Here is a 22,031-nt window from a genome sequence, read left to right as displayed (position 1 = left end):
GGAGCCCCCGTCTATGGAACTATTCCACGCACCTACCTCTGCCGGCCAGAGTACGGACCCAGTTACGGTGGTGGTTGCAGTCCAACCACATGAGCAGGGGGTCGAAGATGTCCTCCCCCACGTGGACTCTGCTCACCACAGATATGCCAGCCTGAGCGGCTGGGGAGCACACTGCGAAGGACTCACCGCACAAGGGCAGTGGAACAGAGAAGAGTCCGCGTGGAACATCAACAGTCTAGAGGCTCGGGCAGTCCGATTGGCATGTCTTCGATTTGCTCACAGACTGAAGAACAGAGCAGTCAGAGTGATGTCAGACAACGCCACCACGGTGGCATACATCAACTGTCAGGGCGGAACCAGAAGCCGACAGGTATCTCTGGAGATCGCCCCACTTATGGCTTGGGCAGAGGCGAATCTTCAGGACATCTCCGCCGTCCACATTGCCGGGAAGGACAACACCACGGCAGACTTCTCAGCAGAGAAAGCCTAAATCCGGGAGAGTGGCAGCTGTCACCCACAGCCTTCCAGATGATTGTGGATCACTGGGGGATTCCAGACATGGATTTACTGGCGGACCAGTCCAATGCTCAAGTACCCAGATACTTCAGCCGCAAGCGCGACCCGTTCTCACACAGAATCGATGCCCTGGTTCAGCCATGGCCTCCAGGGACTCTGCTATACGCCTTTCCTCCATGGCCTCTGCTGGGCGCCATCATCCACAAGATTCAGAAACACCGGGGCCTAGTTCTTCTAGTGGCACCAGACTGGCCAAGAAGACCCTGGTACGCGGACATGAGAAGACTACTGGCAGGGGAGCCTCTTCCCCTGCCTCCTCTCCGGGACCTTCTACGTCAAGGTCCCATCCTCCACGAGGATCCGGCTCAATTCTCTCTTACGGTCTGGCCATTGAGAGGGCTAGACTGAAGAAAAGAGGTTACTCGGAGCCCGTGATAGATACACTCCTCCGAGCTCGCAAGTTTTCCACATCCCTCACCTACATAAGGATCTGGAGAGTATTCGAAGCATGGTGCGACACTCATGACACCAATCCACATGCGACCACAATCCCTATTGTATTGGATTTCCTGCAAGATGGACTTCAGAAGGGTCTCTCCCTCAGCTCCATCAAGGTTCAGGTGGCTGCCCTGTCTTGCTACGGCCCCAGGAGGGATGACACGACCATCGCCAAGCACCCAGATGTTTCTCACTTCCTGAAATGAGGCAAGTATATCCGTCCGCCACTGCAGTGGCCTGTGCCCTTATGGAACCTCAACCTTGTCTTGGATTTCCTTGCGGGATCCACCTTCAGACCCCTTCGGGGCCTGTCTCTCCGTCCTCTAACCTTGAAGATGATGTTCTTGCTGGCTGTATGTTCAGCACGCGCATCTCAGAGCTACAAGCACTGTCCTGCCGGGATCCATTTCTCAGGATCACTCCTGAGGCTATCCATCTTCGCACGGTTTCCTCCTTTCTACCGAAAGTGGTTTCACAGTTTCATCTTAACCAAACCATATCCTTGCCTACCACGGTGGGTTTGAAGAAATCTGAAGAAGGGCATTTATTACGCCATCTCGACATTGGCAGATTGCTGCCCAGATATCTGGAAGTGACACAAGAACTACGAAAGACGGACCATCTGTTCGTCCTGCACAGCGGGAAGAAGCAAGGTGAAGCGGCCTTGCGGCCCACCATCGCCTGCTGGATTAAAGAAGTTATCAGAGCAGCTTACGTGGAGGCTGGGAAGTTTCCGCCTCTACAAGTCAAGGCTCATTCTACCAGAGCACAAGCGGCATCCTGGGCGGAATCCAGGATGCTGTCGCCTGCAGAAATATGTAAAGCGGCGACATGGTCCTCCCTCCATACCTTCTCCAGATTCTACCGTCTGGATGTCCAGGCCAGGGAGGACTCAGCATTTGTGAGGGCAGTACTACATGGTCCTCAGGCAGCCTCCCGCCCAGGCTGGGAGTAAAGCTTTTGTACATCCCATTCGTTCTGAGTCCATCTGGCTACACGCCAGGAAATGTTGAGATTACTTACCTGATAATCTCCTTTTCCTTAGTGTAGACAGATGGACTCAGCATCCCGCCCAGCTGCCTGTGTACATGGGTTTCACCGATTCAAGGTACGCCATGTCATTTGTTTACATAAGAGCGTCCCCTTTTGCCAGGTGTCGATGCCTTCCGGTTGGGAATGCTGGTGGTCTCCAGCTACTATCAATCGGTCAGGGGAATCCTGTTTCACTATTTCACTGAGCGTCAGTACACACATCCATAACAGCTTTTGCAAGGAAGATTACTGAGTTGCTACGCTTCCTGTGGGGGTATATATACCCGTGCTGACGTCAGATCCGTCTCCAACTGCTAGCACGAGCATACTTATACCCATTCGTTCTGAGTCCATCTGTCTACACTAAGGAAAAGGAGATTATCAGGTAAGTAATCTCAACATTGTGGCTCTTGAGGTCTAGAGCTGCCCTAGACTACTTGTTTTTTTGTTAGTGCTTAATTCTATTTTTAGTTCCTCATAATTCACAATCCCTGCCATTGAACAATGAGGCAAATTTCACAAGCAACCTGTAGGAGATTTCCCCAAAATACATAATTTTTTTTACATGCCAAACATCTGGCAGCAGGTACAGACAAAGTTAAGTACTTGTTAATGGACAAAAAGCAAATGTTCAAGATCTCTTAAAGTAAATGAAACCCTAATATGGATGAAAAATGCATTAAACAAAGTAGATGGTTGGTCATGAGATGAGAACTTGTAACTTTAGGATGTTTAATCTCATCATTAAGCCTCATTGCTCATAAATATTTTTGGTCCTTTTTCTTTAGGCTAACCAAGAAGTTCCTTCATGGTTGGAGGAAATTGCTTTCAGTTCACGAGGAATTAGTAACTACAGTGCCAGAGGAGCTGTCTTTGCATCTGTTGATGCTAGAAAGGTGGGTATGTTAGATGTCCCCAAAAGATTCTCTTTATCTCCTATTAAAATATGTCCTTCCTTCATTCCTTTGTTTACATTCATAGTATCTTGCTTGTCAGCTTTATTCCATATCTCTGCCTGATGTAATCACAGTTCCTCATAGATCTCTTGTATTGTAAACAGAATGCAGCCAAGATTTGAATCCGGGCTTCCCTGGTTTGCAGCTTGGCTGTTCTAACCACTACGCTACTCCACTCATGTTGTAGATCATATTTGTGGCAAAATAGGGATCTATATATCTGTTGTGAATCTTTATTTTGTCCAGGGAGCTCTCTCTTCCCCAGTGAGAATTCCCTCCGCTTGCATTGCAAACTCTTAAATTACCGTATAGGTATGTATGGACTTCAGTCTTCTGTAATTCAGTTGGAAGGCTCATTTGTTTCAGCCATGACTGAAAATGTTAATTTGCTTCATTGATCCAAAAGGGAGGCATTTTTTTGCCCCCCCCACCCCCCAAGTCATAATATATTACTCTGAGAATGCTTTAAGGTTATGTCATGTTATTCTGAGAATGCTTTAAGGTTATGTCATGTTATTGGTCAGGAAAACAATTTCCTGGGTTAGGATTGGATTGGTTTTGTAGCACCTGCTCCAGAGAGACTTGACTAAGAATTTGCCAGCAATCTGTCCTCACTTCGGAGCAGTATCCTATGGACAGACTGTTACCAGAGCTTTCCCAGACACTGGCTAATTAAAGTAAATCATAATTCTTTTGTTTAATCCATATTACTTTTCCCTGGGTTTTTTGCTGATTTAAGTTTTACAGATCTGTGTCTCCCTTTTTTCTGATAAACTGTAAGCCCTCTGTATCTCACAACAATGAGGTGCTGGTGATTTATAGCATTGTTTTGTTAGCATTTCTGGGAAATCTGACCCTCACCTGGCCTCAGTTTTGTGGGTCCATGTCCCTAGAAACCAGTAGGAGACAGCTTGCAGGGCAGGGTACTTTCCCAGAGGCAAGGAGGGGAACCCACTAGGGCAGGGAAACAAGCACAGTGGTTTTTAGGTGGGACTTGAATGGGACCCTCTAAATGTCCACAGAATTAATCCTGGTTAGTGCCATGGTAGCATGTGACATTTGTTCAAATTTAAAGGCCTCATTCATCCAGATTTCTCAAATTTGGTTGAAAGTAAAATTTTCATAAGTGAATCTTCAAATGTTAACTTGCTTTGTGCTACTCTATGTTCAGATTGTAATCTAGCCTCTTCTACACTATGGAATGAAGTTTGTTTTTATATTAAACTAGGGTGAAAAAGTGTAAGGATACTACAGATTCACTAGTCAAAAGTGGGGGAGCATGAAAATGCCAGAAATTAAAACTAATCCAGAATTCCTTGCACTTAAACTGAAATTGAAAAAAAAGCTTCTGGAGGTTAAAGGATTTTGTTTGCCTTGATACAATATATTCTCCATGGTCAAGCAGGAAAGTCAGACCCACATACAATGCAGTTGTATAATTTGTTAAATTTAAGGTGTGCCTCTCTTCTAGAGCAGGAATCAAAAGCCAAAGCTTTAGTAGTTTTAACTCTAAATGGCTCTAATTGCAAATAAAAACTGCTGTGTATTTATGGCAATGCTTTATAAGACAGTTCTAGGTATACCGTATTTTTCGCTCCATAAGATGCACTTTTTTCCCTCCAAAATGGGGGGGAAATCTGTGCCTCTTATGGAGTGAATATAAAAAAATAATTAACTACAACCCTCCTGACTAACCCCCCCCCCCCCCCCCAAAGACTTGCCAAAAGTCCCTGGTTGTCCACGGGGGTCCAGGAGTGATCTCCTGCTCTTGGGCCATCGGCTGCCAGTAATCAAAATGGCACCGGTGGCCCTTTGCTCTTACTATGCACACCCCTGATTTGCTCCATAAGACGCAGAGACGCCTGGGAACAGAGCTGGTTTAGCACACCATTTTTTTTTCTCCCTCTGAATCCTAGGTGCATCTTATGGAGTGGAAAATACGGTAATTCCAGTGCAGCCTTGGGATTTGAACTTAGCATTAAGAGTGATAGAAAAGCAAGACTTTTTCTTTTCTGAAGTAAGAATAATCATGTACTTGTGGGAGGAGTTCTGCTCTCAAAGGAACCATCTCAAGGATCCATTTCAAGTATTTGTTCTTCTGATCTGTTTTGTTGATGGGGTAGTCATGGATGTGCTGTGTGTAGATCTTTATGATCTAGAAGGCATGTATGATGAGAACCCTTCAACTCAGGTTGATAGGTCCATCTCCTCTTGAAGACTTGTAAGTCAATGCTTTGAGTTTTGGTCTTTGTTTTTTGCAGCCATTGTAGCTTGTCTAATGCAAGTGTGGTTTGCATACTTCTGAGCTGTGCAGCTGAGTTTTTTGTATTTAGTTGTAGGGCCTTATCTATCAGATTCTTTTATAGTAATTGCAGTAGTCCAGTTGCGTGGTTACCGTGGCATGAAACCACTATTTATTTATTTATTTATTTATTTATTTTAGTTTTATATACCGTCATTCGGTAATGCCATCACAACGGTTTACATATTTCAACAGGGGATATTAGAAATACATATTTCAATAAGGGGATATTAGGATGGGTATTACAAAGATCAACAAGGTAAGGTTAAAAGTACATGGATAATAAAGGTAATAAGTTAACAAACTATGGGAAAACTGTTAGATTTACAACTGGAGATGAATACCAGCCTGTTAGGGGTGTTTCCTCTTCTCCTCAGTTTGCGTTCTTATTTTAAGTAGATTTGACTTCTCGATGAGCAGGTCCATTCCTCAAGTTACAAAGCTGCAAGTGGCTTTTTACAGTTGCTTGGATTTGTGGCAGTATGGTGCGTTCAACAGTTCAATAGGACTCAGGCTTTTTAGCTGGGATTTTAATGGGAGTTAATAGGTTCTGAATGGGATTTTCAGATCATGTTTTTGTTTATGCTGCTTCTGTGTCCATAGAATCTGTTTTGTTGAGTTTCAGATGGTGTTTTTGTCTGTTCTAGAAGTGCAACAAGACATGTGCTTAGTTCCTTTATAACTGTAGATGGTCTGGATCCATTGGTACTACCAGTTGTACATCATTCGCATAGATGTAGGGCTTTATATCAAAGGTTTAGCTGTGCTAGTGGCTTGACGTAAATTTTGGAGAAAAAATAGTTTTTGAGGGACCTCTGTTTAGAATCCATGGTGCCAATGTGTTGGCAAAGTGAACTGATTGTTGCCTCTCAGAATGCAGTTGAGCCAGTTTAAGGCTTTCCATTTAGGCCAGCCCTGCTAGCCATGATGATATATTGTGATCTACAGTATCAAAGGCTGCTAAGAAATCTAGCAACTATAGAACTGTCACCTGGTTTCTATTGCAGTATTTCAGGAGCTCATCCAGTAAGGCAGCAAGTACTAAGTCTGTTCCATGAACTTAACTGAATCCAGACTGATATGGGTCCAGCCAGTTTTTTTCCTCTTAGCCATTCATTTACTTGAGCTTTTACTAATTATTCTGTTTCATTAGGAAAGGGATATTTGATACTGGGTGGTAGTTTTCAGGCTTGTCCAGATCCAGGTTTATCCTTTTTATTAGTGTCCGCACCACTACTCATTGCAGAAGGAAACAGAGTTGAGAGAGAGCTAACAAAGCCAGGTATCAATTTATACATCAAGCCAATCTAAGGGCTGATGCCATCAATGTCATTTAGGATGCCTGCCCTTCTAAGCAAGTTAGACTCAGCTCTTATTGATGTTTAATACCTTAATATCCATGCTATCTGCATTGATGGCTGTATTTTTGTCTCCAAATATTCCTGTTCCATCTCTTGTTTCTTCAAGGACAGTATTGCCCTTTGTAAATGACATTTTGTCCCTAGTAACCAGTAACTAGTTGCCTGGAATAGTTTATGAAAAGGACTTTGACAAAATGTCAAGACTTAATTATTATAAATATATTAAGACTTGCTATATTAGGAATTCTCATTAGGTAACCAAGTCAACCTTCATACAATACCAATGTACTGGTTATCGTGCTGATAAGCCCCCACCAATTGAAAGGCTTTGTAATCATTAGGTGACTTGATAATATTGTGTAGTTGTATAGAATTCTTCCAAAGAAGCTATCATGTGTCACACTTTTATCTTGATTTAAATCCACTGTCATAGATTAATACAGCCGCTGACATCACAATGTTTCGGAGCATGTAAACTCCTTCTTCAAGGACTCTGCATTAATGTTGGTGGTCGATAGGTGGACAAACTAACCTCTCTCATGCCGGTAGCCATCGGCACCTCAAATTCACGAGCGATAACCAATTGCATTGCCAAAGCCATGTTGTCAGTAGACTGATGCCGTTCGCTTCTGGCACTTCAACAACGCAAATTGTCCACCTATCGACCACCAACATTAACGCCGAGTCCTTGAAGGGGTTTACATGCTCGGAAACATTGCGATGTTGGCGGCTGTATTAATCTATGACAGTGGATTTAAATCAAGATAAGTGTGACACACGGATAGCTTCTTTGGAAGAATTCTATACAACTACACAATATTATCAAGTCACCTAATGATTACAAAGCCTTTCAATTGGTGGGGGCCTATCAGCACGATAACCAGTACATTGGTATCGTATGAAGGTTGACTTGGTTACCTAATGAGAATTCCTAATATAGCAATGGCATCTGCTTTCAGTTTCCTTATCACCTAGTCTTACCAAATGTCCTTGTACAGTACCTTACAATCTGCTGCTGTTTTAACAACTTGGAATAATTGTCATTTGCAAATTTGAGGATCTCACTCATTCCCTTTTCCAGATTATTTATGAATGTTACACAGCACAAGTACCAGTACTGATTCCTATGCTTTCAGCAACATAACAGTAATTTTGCTTATGTAACCTTGCCCTCTCAAGAGCCAGGCCATAAGAAAGAATGGAGAGGAACCTGACCCTTGATAAGCTAACCTCTAACACCGAAGAAAATGAAGCAAGCACTGTTCAAAATAAGTGAAAACAAAATTAAAAAGTGTGAATTTTGTACAATTGTCTCCTCAAGTGTTTTATAACTAAACTGGTATCATACAGTGTGGTATTTTGCCACTCGGCCCCAGTTTTGACAAGTCTCAGAGCACATCTGCCTTTATCTAGGGAGGATAGTTTTCCTCTGTTCCTTGAACAATTACAGAAAAGTGTCAAAGAACCATTACATCCTCAAGGTTACTATTAACAATTCCTCCATCTTCTAGCGCATAATTGTTTGATCTCCCATTTGGGCCACATCTGATGCTGCAGTCGTATCTCCTTTGCCAATGAGCATTAGAGCTTGTTGCTCCTGAAGAGCCATAGCACATGGTTTTGTTCCTGCTATCCATCTCTTCTTGAGGATACAAAGTAATTTGAGTTCTATCTTCATTTTACAAAGACTGTTCAGGAGGATGTTCCAGGTGCAGTTCAAGATGAACTCCCCTCACTCCACCATGACACTTTTTTCAAAGCAGGGAAGTGGATGAATCCTCAGGGGCCAATGGAATGCTACCCTCTGGTTATCTGGTTACCCAAAGTTCTTCACTAATTTGTTGGCAGTGCTAGTATCATGCTTAGACCACTGGGGAATGTGTATCTGCTCAAGCCTAGGACAAACAAGCCACTAACTATAGGAGAGAGGGTTATATGGATTTGGATCAAGATCCATCAGCAGAACAAACCATGATGCCAGGGTCCCAATGCCCAGTGAAGGAACATTAGGATTTTTCCCAGTCTAGATCAGATCAGCACTTTTGGGTCCTAGACATCAAGGTTGCTTATTGGATAGACACTTTGTACTCTCAGGCCCCCACCTGCCCCCTCAACCCACACACATTCTTGTTTATGAACACGAGGATTCTGCAAGATAAGACCAAGCCTGCAATCCATATGTAGACATATTTAAAGAATTGGCTCAGTTTTCCTGAAGCAGATATGCAAATATGTATAGGAGACTGAACTTCGGGGCCAGACTGTCCCCTTCATGTTTGCATCTATGCCTCTGTTTTTACAAAGGTCATGACTTCTCTGATAACCTTGTTTTGCCTAGTGTCGTCATGATTTTGTTCTGCCTGCATAATTTGGTGAGAATTTACAGAGGTTTGTGTTCTGATCTTAATCATATTTGTCTGGTCTTCAACACAGAGTTCCATGTGGCCAAATTTAGTTATTAGCACAGGAAACATATGTCAAATGGTCCAAGAAACATGCAAGGCATTTGCGAAGCAAACACACTTGAAGAGCAGGTTATCCATTTTCATGCCAACTGCTTACATTCATCCAGATTGTTTAAACAGTTTCTTTATGCCAGGAGAATTGAAACAGTTGAAAAGTACAAGGTGGTTGGCTTTCAGAGCAATTCAGTTACAGGTCAGATAGCAAAGTTCATCAAGAAACTTTAAGATATTAGTCATTTTCTGGAGGAACAAGCAATAGCTTATGGACTCCTTGGCTCAGAAGTGATTAGTTGCTTTTATATGTATTTTCCTCTTTTGGTAACATAAGGATCAGTCCTAAACAAGATTAAATATCAACACAGAAGTAATTTTGATAGCCTTCATACTACATTGAGTCTGGATTCCAACTGTATTTCCTTTGGTCTCAAAATATCTGTTATCCAAGGTTTGGTTCTCTGTCCAGGATTGAGTTCACTAAGACTGAACATAAACGTTGAGAACGGTCCCAAGGAGTAGACTACTTCATTGTCTTCTGAAGTCAAAAAGGAACTTAACTAATAAAGTCTATTAGTTTTGGAAATGATTTACATCATGGTAAAAAGGGTGTCTAAGGCTCTCTGCACCCACATTCTCGTGTAAGTGTCTGATACTAATTTCATCCATTCAAGGATGAATGAATGTTAAGGTCACTTTTTCTTACCCAGTTGTCTTATTTTTAGGGCAGCCTAATGTGCACTGAAGCCTCTACTTTAATGGAATTTGAACCTGTTGCTCAGTATCTTCATAAAGCTCCCTTATGAGTCTTTGAGAGACAGTTCTTTAGCCTTTTTTACCAAGTGTTTAGCAGAAGTCAGTAACTTTAAGACTTTGTATTTGACATTTTTCTCTAGTTTTCCCCCAGATGAGATTGTCCTAAGAACTGTTCAGAATTTTGTTCCAGCATTAACACTTCATTCACATAAGTCACAGGGTTACCCTATGCTATCTGAAATTTTACAGTTTGAAAAATTTCACACTTTATTTGTATTTAATCACCTGCTTGCCCAGGCTCTAGGCAATTTACAACATAGACATTTGAAATTAAAATAATTTGGCATATAGAAAAAAGCACCTTATTCCATAAAATAAAACTATTTTCACAAGTAGTTAAAATAACTAATTTAAGTTCCTGAACATACCCAGATCAGTCCAGAAAAGTGGGTTGTGTATCCCTACCAGCAGGTGGAGTCAGAGAACAATTAGAACTTTGGGCACTGCTACATAAGGAAAGTGTCACCTGCAGTCACGCAGTATTTCTGACTCCAGTGGGTGGTACAGATGCACACCTGCAGTCTTTAATTATATTTTTTATTTAGTTAGTTTGAATTACATTTTTTGGTTTACTGTCTCTTCCTGAGGTGTTAGGTGCCTTCGAGGGCCATCCTCAGTAGAAGCCGGGCATCCGAGGAATTGGGTATTCCTGTCAGGGTTTCGCCCATCACAATTCAGTGTCTGACGACCAGGGGCTCCTGGCTACTCACCATCGTCTCTGCTACAGCTGCTCCCTTGTCTCCTGCAACAGCTTTTCTCTGTGTCTTGGTAAAGTTAATTAAAAAAAAAAAACTGTGTTTACTGCGGCTGTCTGACAGTCTTCAGTGCTGAGGTAAGGAGAGAGGTGCAGGAGGGACCGGGTCTTTTAAGGCCGGCCGGGGAAGCTGTCAGCAGTGTTCCCCTCAGCTCCCGGGGCTCCGGGTTGTTTTCTGAGGGCAAGGGTGAGTTTTTCTCCGTGTCCCTCGTGTACTCGCCGCTTCCCTGCTGGGGGCCTTGCAATTTCACTATAGACAGGCTTCTTTCCCGCGGCACGGCTGCGCATGTTTTTTTTTTTTTCTCCTCAGCCGGTAGCCGCAACATGAAGTTTGTTTTTCCAGCCCTGCTTGACTGAAATTTTTTCCACGTCGTGGCACAGAGTTTTTTTTTTTTATTCACGCCCTTTTCTATTTCACTTCAGACTATCTGCGCACTGCTGCAGATGGGACCGAAAACAGAATCGCTGGCCTGCCACACGTGTAGGTCACGCAGCCAGGTGTTAGATGCGGCCTCCTTATGTGCAGCGTGTTCCCCGGGGTTAGAGGGCTCTTCAGGGCTTCTTGCCACCTCCCTTGGGGGAGGGAATGTCTGTCTCGGCTTCGCGGGAAGAGGATTCTCCACCTGTTCTAGCCCCGATGAGGGAAGACCTCACCGGGGGAACTGATATCATCACCCCAGCCGACTCTCCAGTGGGGGAGGGGGACCCAGAGGGGTTTTCCCCAGAATTTGTCCTTCTTATGCACCAGGCTTTCCTGGCAAGGAAATGCTGGGTGGTAAAGCAAGCTTGTCTCCTGGGGCAGGTTTGAACCTGCCTGAGAAGAGGTCGGGGTATGGACCCTCGTCAGCACCTCCCTGATCAGGCTTACCCCACAGGGGATTCTCCCCAGGGTATGCGATATCAGATCCCGGGGTCTGGGGCTACTCCGGCTTCTGGGGTAGTAGGGGCGGCAGACCTGGATCCGGCTGATGTGGATACGGATGATCCGGATGAGCCCGATGACCCTCCTGCTGGGGCGGGGGGGGATGACACCAGCGTGATGAGTTTGTTCAAGCGGGATGATTTAAGATCCCTTATTCTCCAGATCCCTGAAGTTCTGGGACTTAAAGTTTCTCAAGAAGAGTCTGACAAGAGGGCGTCAGTCCAGTCCTTGATGGCATTAGGGGTCCCACAACATCTTTTCCTCTGCCTAAGAAGGTTCGCAAACTAGTGATCCGGGAGTGGGAGATTCCGGCTTGAAGGTGGGCAGAGCTATGGCGAAACTGTACCTGTTATCGTCTGTTTTGGATTTACTGAAGATTCCAAAGGCGGAAACCGCGTTCTTGGCAGTCACGAAAAAGACCACTATCCCGGTTACTGGGGCGGCTGCCCTTAAGGATATGCAGGACCGCAAGCTGGAGATCCAGTTGAAGCGAGCATTCGAGATTGCCACACTAAGCCTTCGGGCGGTGGTTTGCCCTAGCCTCATGCAGAGGGGCTTGTCTGTGTTGGGTCCAGGAGTCGGCTGCTGGGGCAAGTATGGGCAACAGTGGGGCTCTGCAGTCCGCCTGCCTAGAAGCAGGCATTGCTTATGTTGCAGATGTTTTTTATGATCTGGTGAGAACCTCGGCAAGAGGTATGGTGTCCTTAGTGTCAGCGCAGCATCTCCTCTGGCTGCGAAATTGGGTGGCGGATTTGTCTTCCAAGTCCCAGCTTTGTAATCTACCCTTTATGGGCAAGCTCCTGTTTGGGAAGGATCTGGATCAGCTGGTAAAGCTGCTTGCCGAATCCAAGGGCAATTGGTTACCGGAAGATAAAAGATCTTCTAAGAAAGTCTTCCCTCCTCGAGCAAGGTTTCGGGACTCTCGCCGCTTCAGAGCGGGTAGATACTCCGCACTCCTGCTTCTAAACCTGCTTCGGGGTGCCAGCAGTTTTTTCGAGGGGGTCGCTGGCCCGGAAGAGATTCAGGACATCTTGGTGCAGGCAGTAATAAAAAACCTCAATGAAGCCACGAACACCCATTCCGTCGTCGAAGCTCTCGTAGGCAGATTATCCAACTTTTACATAGAATGGGCAAGAATTACATCAGACTGCTGGGTCTTAGAATTGATCAGAGATGAGTATGCACTGAAGTTCTCGCGCCCGGTCCGGGAGGTTTTTGTGGCGTCCCGAGTGGCCTCAATTGTCAAGCTAGAGGCGGTCCGGGTGACTCAGACTTCTCAAGCTCAAAGCTATTGTCCCAGTTCCGGAGGCTCAACAGGGACGAGATTGGTACTCCTTGTACTTTGTGGTCCCCAAGAAGGAGGGCACGATTTGGCCTATCCTCGATCTGCAGAAGGTGAACTGTTGCCTTCGGGTTCCTCGCTTTCATATGGAAACCCTGAGGACAGTGGCCGCGGTTTGAAAGTGGAGTTTCTCGCTTCTCTGGACCTCACGGAGGCGTATTTACACATTCCAATCCAGCTGAATCACCAGAGGTTTCTGCTGTTCAAGGTCTTAGGACAACACTTCCAATTTCGAGTTCTCCCATTTGGTCTCGCAACAGCTCCTCGCACGTTCACCAAGGTGTGATGGTGGTGACGGCCTTCCTTCATCAGGAGGGAATCTTGGTCCCACCCGTAACTGGACGACTGGTTGATTTGCGCGAAGTCTCGAGGACTGCGAGAGATCGGTGCACGTGGTGATGTTCACATTGCAATTCCCTAGGTTGGGTAATAAATGTGCAGAAGAGTCACTTGGAACCCACTCAGAAGTTGATTTATCGCTGAGCACGATTCGATACCTTGCTGGGCAAAGTGTTTCTAGCAGCGGACCGAATAGGGAAGTTGCAGGAACAAATACATTCCCTTCTTCAAAGGAACAATCCCACAGTGTGGCATCATCTTCAGGTCCTGGCCTCCATGGCTTCAACCTTGGACTTGGTTCCTTGGGCGTTCGCTCACTTAAGACCTTCACAGTGTGCGCTTTTGTCTCGCTGGATCCCGGTGTCTTAGCAATTCCATCTACCAATGCCTCTACTTCCGGAATCCAGAGCCAGTCTGTCATGGTGGCTGTCACTGGACAATCTGGAACGGGGGCTCCATTTGGACACTCCGAATTGGCTGATAATCTCCACCGATGCCAGCCTCTCAGGTTGTGGGGGGATGGTGTGTGCAGACAGGTCTGCCCAAGGGCTCTGGTTGGCGATGGAAAGATCCTGGTCCATAAACCGGCTCGAGACCAGGGCTGTATGTCTGGTCCTGCGGGCATTTCTTCCCTGGATCCAGGGCAGAATGGTACGAGTCTTCTCTGACAATGTGACAACGGTGGTGTACATCAACCAGCAAGGCGGGACTCCAAATCCCGCCGTAGCACTGGAGGCATGTCTTCTGGACTCCTGGGCAGAGCACCATCTCGAGGGCATTGCCGCATCCCATGTCGCGGGAGTAGAGAATGTGCAAGCCAATTAGAGATGTGCATTTGTTTATCACGAATTAGGCAATTTTAATGAAATTGCCTAATTCGTCGTGGTTCGGGGGACGTGAACCATGAAACGGATTTTCTCCGAACTTCGGGGAAAATTTGTTTTTTGGGTTTGTGCAGGGGGGAGGGGCACATTTATTAAAAAAAAAAAAAAACCCAAAAACCAACCTTCACATTTACTGTATTACAACCCCCTCACCATCCCGATCCCTCCCCAAGACTTACTAAAAGCCCTGGTGGTCCAGCGGGATTCCGCAAGCAATCTCTCCTGTCAGGCCTTCTACGAATCAAAATGGCGCTGATGGCCCTTTGCCCTAATGGACTGCTCCTACCATGTGACAGGAGCCGACCAATGACACTGGTGTAGCCCCTGTGACATAGTAAGGGCAAAGGCAATCTGCGTCATTTTCAAAATACTGGCAGCCAACGGCCCGAGTGCAGGAGATCGCTCCGGGACCCCCGCTGGACCACCAGGGACTTTTGGCAAGTCTTGGGGAGGGCAATCTCCTGCACTCGGGCCGTCGGCTGTCAGTATTCAAAATGGCGCAGATAGCCTTTGCCCTTACTATGTCACAGGGGCTACCGGTGGCATTGGTTGGCCCCTGTCACATGGTAGGAGCAGTCCATTAGGGCAAAGGGCCATCGGTGCCAATTTGATTCGTAGCAGGCCAGACAGCTCGGAGGGAGAGATCGCTCGCGGGACCCTGCTGGACCACCAGGGCTTTTAGTAAGTCTTGGGGAGGGATCGGGATGGTGGGGGCGTTGTAATACAGTAAATGTGAAGAGTTTGGGTGGGGTTTTTTCCCAATTTAGATTTTTTTAAATTTAATTTGTTTTTCTGGGTTTGGGTTCCAGCTTCGTTTTTGCTGAAAAACGATCCGTGTGAAAACGAGTTTTCCCACGAAGCACCTGAACTGAAACCAGACCTGAGCCAGAAAAACGAAGCTCATCTCTACAGCAGATTATCTCAGCTTTCAGCAACTAGACCCAGGGGAATGGGAACTATCTCTCGAGGCATGGAATTTGATTTGCGCCAGATGGGTAACTTCTCAGCTGGATCTGATGGCATCGCAGGCGAACGCAAAAACAGTTTTTTCAGCTGTCACCAAGAACAGGGTTCAGTGGGCATAGATGCTCTCGTGTGTCCTTGGCCCATGGGGATTCTTCTGTATGCCTTCCCGCCCTGGCCCCTCAAAGGTCTGCTTCTCCGTCGCAAAGAGCGGTACCCGGGAAGGATGATTCTGATAGCGCCGGAGTGGCCACATCGTCCATGATTCGTGGATCTGGTACGCTTGGCTCTAGAGGGTCCACTTCAGCTGGTTCATCTAACGCATCTGCTCCGTCAGGGGCCCATGTTTTCGGATCAGGAGGATCACTTCTCTCTCGCGGCTTGGCTTTTGAGAGGCGACGTTGTACGCTTGAGGAGTTATTCAGAACAAGTCATTTCTACCCTCCTACAGGCGAGACGTCCAGCCACCTCTATGGCCTATGTGAGAGTTTGGAAGCTTTTTGAGACGTGGTGTCGTCAGCGTTCCTGCGACCTTTTAGCGGTGCATGTTCCTTAGGGCTTGACTTTCTGCAACAGGGCCTCGCTAAGGGCTTGGCGTTCAATTCCCTTCGTGTACAAATTGCAACTCTAGGTGCCTTGTGGGGAAACTTTGGCTGTTCGCTGGCAGCACATCCGGATACTGCTCGGTTTCTTAAGGGGGTCAAACATTTGTACCCTCCCATCCGTTTGGTGTGTCTGGATTGGAGTTTGAATTTAGTCCTGCGAGTTCTATGTGGCGCTCCTTTCAAGCCTCTTCATGGAGATTCCCTAAAAGATCTGACTTTAAAAACAGTGTTTTTGGTGGCCATTTGCTCGGCCCATTGGATCTCAGAGTTGCAGGCGCTGTCTTGTCGGGATCCTTTTCTTCAGATTTACAACGATCGGGTATCGTTACATACGGTTCCGTCCTTTGACATGAGAGGCTGAAACCACCTTAGGGACAAACTGTGGAGCTTCCGGGGTTCCCTAACTGGTCCTGGGAGTTTTCTCAGAACAGAGACCTTCATCTTTTGGATGTGCGACGCGCCTTATTGCGTTATCTGGAGGTTACCAGTGACTTCAGACATTCTGATCATTTGTTCGTTCTCTTTGGTGGCCCAAAGAAGGGGGACAAAGCGTCAAAGGCGACCATATCTCTGGATTAAGGAAGCCATTTGCGTGGCATACATAGCCCAAGGGTGTCAGGTGCCTTTGGGTCTCAGAGCTCATTCCACTAAAGCTCAGGCTACCTCCTGGGCAGAGTGTCAGTTACTGTCGCCTCAGGAGATCTGTAGGGCGGCGGTGCGGTCGTCTATTCACACTTTTACGAAACATTACCGATTGGACGTTAAGACTTCTGATGAACCGTCCTTCGGGGAGAGTGTGCTTCGTGCGGGGTCTTTCGGGTTCCCGCCCAGTGTAGGGTGGCTTGGGTACATCCCACTTTTCTGGACTGATCTGGGTAAGTTCAGAAAATGAAAATTGGTTCTTACATGCTAATTTTCGTTCCTATAATACCACAGATCAGCAGAGACCCACCCCTTTCTTCAGATACTGAAAGACTGTCTTGGTCAGAACCTGCTTACGTTTTTTATTGTTTAAGCTCCTTTTTTGCAGACATGATTCATGAGCAGTTTTTAGCAGTTGTTCGGTCTGGTTTTTGCCAGCAGCGAAGTGGTAGTCTGGAAATTTGGTTGGGTGCTACCCTTCGTTATTTAGTTCTGTTAGCGTGGGCTTGGGTACAGGTCAATACTGAGTGATTGCAGGTGGCACGCTCATTATGTAGCAGTGCCCAAAGTTCTAATTGTTCTCTGACTCCACCTGCTGGTACGGATACACAACCCACTTTCCTGGACTGATCTGTGGTATTACAGGAACGAAAATTAGCACGTAAGAACCAATTTTCATATCTAATAAAACTGAAGTGGCTATACAGTTAGAGAAAATAAAAATTACAACTTAAAGAGCCTTAATATTTTAAGGGAGGTTTAATTTGGAGCCAGTAAGAAGAGTGCCAGCATCAAATAGCCCACCAAATTAATTTTATCTATAGGCTTGACATTTACAAAATGAATCACAATGCTGTTTACCATCAGCACACATGCTGCAAGAAGTTTATTTACTTACTTTTTGTTGTAAAAAAAAACCAAAAAACTGTCAGTGTAAATTAGCAAAGTTTCTGCTGAGCTCCATGCATTTATAGGACACTAGTATGTTAAGTGGGCTACAAGTGATGCATCCCTTGACTGATATCCTGGCTGCTGTAAACTCAGCTCTATGAGGTCTGTCATATTAGCATTGATTATTGGAGTGTAATAGAGTAATTGTCTTAATTTAAAAGTTTGAACTTTCCATACCATATATTTAGTTAAATGGTAATTTATTCCTTTTTGTAAGGTAAATCCATAATATATCTGGCTTGGTAGTGTGTCCATCAGTGCTCGCGCATGTTCCCCAGCCTGCCGATAGATGGCGTTATAATATATCGGGCTTGGTAGTGTCTGTCCGTGCTCTTGCTTGTTCCCCAGCCCGCCGATAGATGGCGTTATAATATATCAGGCTTGGTAGTGTCTGTCAGTGCTCTCGCTTGTTCCCCAGCCCACTGATAGATGGCGTTATAATATATCAGGCTTGGTAGTGTCTGTCAGTGCTCTCGCTTGTTCCCCAGCCCACCGATAGATGGCGCAGGCAGCTCCCTGGCTGCCTTAGAGGCTCAAACACGCCGTACAGCGGACATGTCACAACACCAGCTACAAGAGGTACTCCTGGGGGAATTCAGCGCTACTGCAGAATGCAGATTTTGTGCAGAATATCTCCTTCCCGCCGGTTTCCTCCCTCAGCTCGCCGGTTTCCTCCCTCACCGGAAGACTATTCAAAACCTGAAGGGCAGTGGCCATCGCGGGACAGGCAGAAAATAGCAGAGGAGACCCCCAGCATGCTGTGAACTGAGCACGTCCCAAGGCACACGCTCCGTTCGCGGTGAAGATACGGTAAAAAGGGAGGACCTGCGTGTGCCGCGATCGGCGCGCCTGGGCCTTCATCTTCACTGCGAACGGTGCGGGTCCCACGGCATACCGGTGAGAGAGAATGTGTGTCAGGGGGGGGGGGGGGTGACAGAGCATGGTTGGTAAGAGGTGGGTGGAGAAGGTAGGTGGGGGGATTTGAGTGTGGGTTTCAGAGAGAGGGAGCCTATATGAGGGGAGGGGGATGCCTGTGAGAGAGAATGTGTGTGAGAGGAGAAGGGGGTGTGGGGGAGTGCGAGAGACAGCTTAGTAAATAAACTTTGCCAGCCCTGGCTTTAGGAAATGTGCCTCCACGTCCCTTGCCCTGTTTTTGATACGGTTCCGCGCAGGAGACTGGTGAATAAAACGAGAAGCTTAGGAGTGAGTGCTAAGTTGATGACCTGGATTGCAAACTGGTTGACGGACAGAAGACAATGTGTGATGGTAAATGGAACTTTCTCTGAAGAGAGAGCGGTGTTAAGTGGTGTACCGCAAGGATCGGTGTTGGGACCGGTCCTGTTCAATATCTTTGTGAGCGACATTGCGGAAGGGATAGAAGGTAAGATTTGTCTTTTTGCGGATGACACTAAGATCTGCAACAGAGTGGACACGCCGGAAGGAGTGGAGAGAATGAGACGGGATTTAAGGAAACTGGAAGAGTGGTCGAAGATATGGCAGCTGAGATTCAATGCCAAGAAGTGCAAAGTAATGCATATGGGGAATGGAAATCCGAATGAACTGTATTTGATGGGGGGGGGGGGGGGGGGAAGGCTGATGTGCACAGAGCAGGAGAGAGACCTAGGGGTTATAGTGTCTAATGATATGAAGTCTGCGAAACAATGCGACAAGGCGATAGCAAAAGCCAGAAGAATGCTGGGCTGCATAGAGAGAGGAATATCGAGTAAGAAAAGGGAAGTGATTATCCCCTTGTACAGGTCCTTGGTGAGGCCTCACCAGGAGTACTGTGTTCAGTTCTGGAGACCGTATCTACAAAGAGACAGAGACAAGATGGAAGCGGTACAGAGAAGGGCGACCAGAAAGGTGGAGGGTCTTCATCGGATGTCATACGAGGAGAGATTGAACAATCTAAATATGTACTCCCTGGAGGAAAGGAGGAGCAGGGGTGATATGATTCAGACCTTCAGATACTTGAAAAACTTTAATGATCCAAAGACAACGACAAACCTTTTCCGCCAGAAAAAAAATCAGCAGAACCAGGGGGTCACAAGCTGAGGCTCCAGGGAGGAAGACTAAGAACCAATGTCAGGAAGTATTTCTTCACAGAAAGGGTGGTGGATGCTTGGAATGCCCTTCCGGAGGAAGTGGTGGTCCAAAACTGTGAAGGACTTCAAAGGGGCGTGGGATAAACACTGTGGATCCATCAAGTCTAGAGAGCGTGAATAAAGTGGAGGCAGCAAAACACTGCATGGAGCGGCAGTAGCCACAGAGGCATTCACGGAGCGGGATGCCAGTGGCCAGTAGATATTGTTCCACCTTCACGGAGCGGAAGGATGGAGGGCTGCTATCTCCAAAAAAAAATAAAAACAAACAAAAAATAATAACAGGGGTGGGTAAGAGTATGGGGCAGGGGTGTGGCCTGCTTGTTGCGGCAGTTGCTACCCCTAATTGAGCTGGATGTCACTTGGATGCGGATACAGCGCTGCTCTCTGGATTGGTGGTGGGGTGGAGGGGAATTAGGGCTGGAGGGTACTGGAAGCCAATAGTAACAGGTGGGAGAGGAAAAAAGGGAAATAAAAATGGATAAAGTGCGTAGCTTGCTGGGCAGACTGGATGGGCCATTTGGTCGTCTTCTGCCGTCATTTCTATGTTTCTATGTTTCCTTTTCAGCTAACGCTTCCATACAAGAGCATATGTGCCAATAAAAAGGCTCGCCGCCAGAGTGTAGAATGGGTACAGTTGCTAGTGTATGTATATAGTTTCAGGACAAACAGAAAAAGGGGTGGAGGTTTTTGGTCATACATTGCACTTTTTCCTTCTCAGACTGCTAGCAAGGGAACGTGTACTTCAGCCTTTGTCAATAATGATGGTTTTGCTGAGGAAATGTTCAAACTAGAGGGAAGCAATCTTATTTTCAGAGGAGGAGCTAGTAGGCTTAGACTTAAATGGCTCTTGGTGGCAACTGTGTTCTTAAATATCTGCTTAAGTATAAACACATTAGTCGAGTTAATAGAAACCTGTCAAGTAAGAATATTTTCCTTTTACTGTGTACTGGGTCTTTCCTGCAAAAATCAAAGGTATGCAGAAAATCATGAAAATTAGTTTTGTGACTGAGCTGAATATTCTTGCAGCTTCAGAAAATGTTGAATAAATCTACATAATTAAGTTATTTAGCTAGGTCAGGAGTTTAGAAAATTGAAACTGTTTTATATAAAATGAGAATTTTAAGCATTAAAACTGAGTGGATTATAGTACAAACCATATGTATGCAATTAAAAGGTCTGTCATTGCAAAATCTATCAAAGGATCCTTCACTGCTTTGATGGCCTTTATTGAAGAGGGCTACATTTGATTGTTTAGTTGGGTGCTTTTTGTGTCATGTTTTTAGACTGGTATGGGACTAGGACCTATCATGGATAAACCTTTTGATTCTATTAAAATGTAGAAGCTTCATTGTGTCAAAGTAACAAGTTCTAGTGAAGAAATACCACTTCCTTTAGGTAAATACCATGTCCTTTTGTTTTTATATTATAGGGAGGCATTGGCAACAAGAATTACAATACTGAGCAATATTCAAGTACTACCTTCGAGGAAGAAACATGGGGTTGAGTAAATTTATCAAGCATATCCACTGTCAAAAAGGTCTTAATTTATAAATATCAAGAGGTTTCTAATTTAGGTTTCATACAAAATATTTTGTTGTAAGAGAAACGTGTAGACTTTGGAAAAGCTATACTGTATGTGTGGGGTTTTTTTTTTTGTTTTTTTTAATCTTCACATTGACTGGTTAAGTGGATTCTTAGTGTTAAAGAATGTTAATGTTCATGATCACAATAAAGAGTTTACTGAGGAAAATGTTTCTGTATGTCTTATTTAAGATGAACATCTAGCAAAATATTTTTGGAATCTTGTAGCTAATGCACCTAATACTTTGTTTCATATGTAGAAAGTCTTGAATGAAACTGTTGCCTGTGAAATGTGTAGATAATGGTTTGTGTAGAAAGTAAAATCTTATTACAGCAAATTCCTTAATATGAACTATCCCCACTTAAGTCTATCCTGCATATTGCAATATAAACATTCTTGCTATGATGAACTTGATTATTGCAATATAGGTTACTGTAGTGAAAATGTGCCTTAAATGTTCTCTGTTCTCCTCCTTTCCAACTTAAAACTACATAAACATATTAGAATAGCTCACAAAGTATTTAAAATTTACATGAGTAAAGTTATTGAAAACACTGATCTAAAAAGAAAATTTTGAAAGATGTAGTTTATACACAGTGAATTTTATACAAGTTTGAAACTTATGAGCAGTAGCACCAGTCAAAGCTTTCACTTTAGCTACTAACCATCCATGTGTCTTATGAGCATTCATAATTCAAGTATTTAGAGCTACATCTTTAGCTGTTTGGGGGTTTTTTAATGATCAGCATATGTTTACATGATGTTTTTCTCCTAGGTGTTCTGACCACAAGAACGCTCTCATTGGCTGGTCTTTTGACTTACCAACAGATTGAGAGACCAGTGGGGAAACCATGGTCTTTTCCTCTTATTTGTAAATAAAATATCATTGCTTCATACTGCAAGGTGGTAGATAAAATAATTTTATTTTACATAATAATATAGTAAATGATAGGAGTAATCACAATGGCCCCTCCAGTCTATCCATTTGAGTCATCCACTTCA

At 45.1% G+C, this 22,031-nt stretch overlaps 1 protein-coding gene across 9 annotated transcripts in view; it reads left to right on the top strand.

The window, feature by feature from the left end:
• Positions 1-21,197, top strand: part of DDX4 (DEAD-box helicase 4) — a 429,564-nt gene extending 408,367 nt beyond the window's left edge. For all 9 annotated transcript variants that reach the window (XM_029577088.1, XM_029577062.1, XM_029577068.1 and 6 more), the window contains 2 exons: positions 2,835-2,942; positions 20,877-21,197. In XM_029577088.1, coding sequence (XP_029432948.1) covers positions 2,835-2,942; positions 20,877-20,951 — 183 coding nt within the window. In that variant the 3' untranslated portion in view covers positions 20,952-21,197. The remainder of the gene's footprint in view (positions 1-2,834; positions 2,943-20,876) is intronic.
• Positions 21,198-22,031: the final 834 nt, after the last annotated feature.

Source organism: Rhinatrema bivittatum, chromosome 1 (assembly GCF_901001135.1).
Source record: "Rhinatrema bivittatum chromosome 1, aRhiBiv1.1, whole genome shotgun sequence".
In the NCBI taxonomy this organism is placed as follows: Eukaryota; Metazoa; Chordata; class Amphibia; order Gymnophiona; family Rhinatrematidae; genus Rhinatrema; species Rhinatrema bivittatum.
Note: the sequence above shows the minus strand (reverse complement) of the source record. Positions and strands in the feature narration are given on the sequence as shown.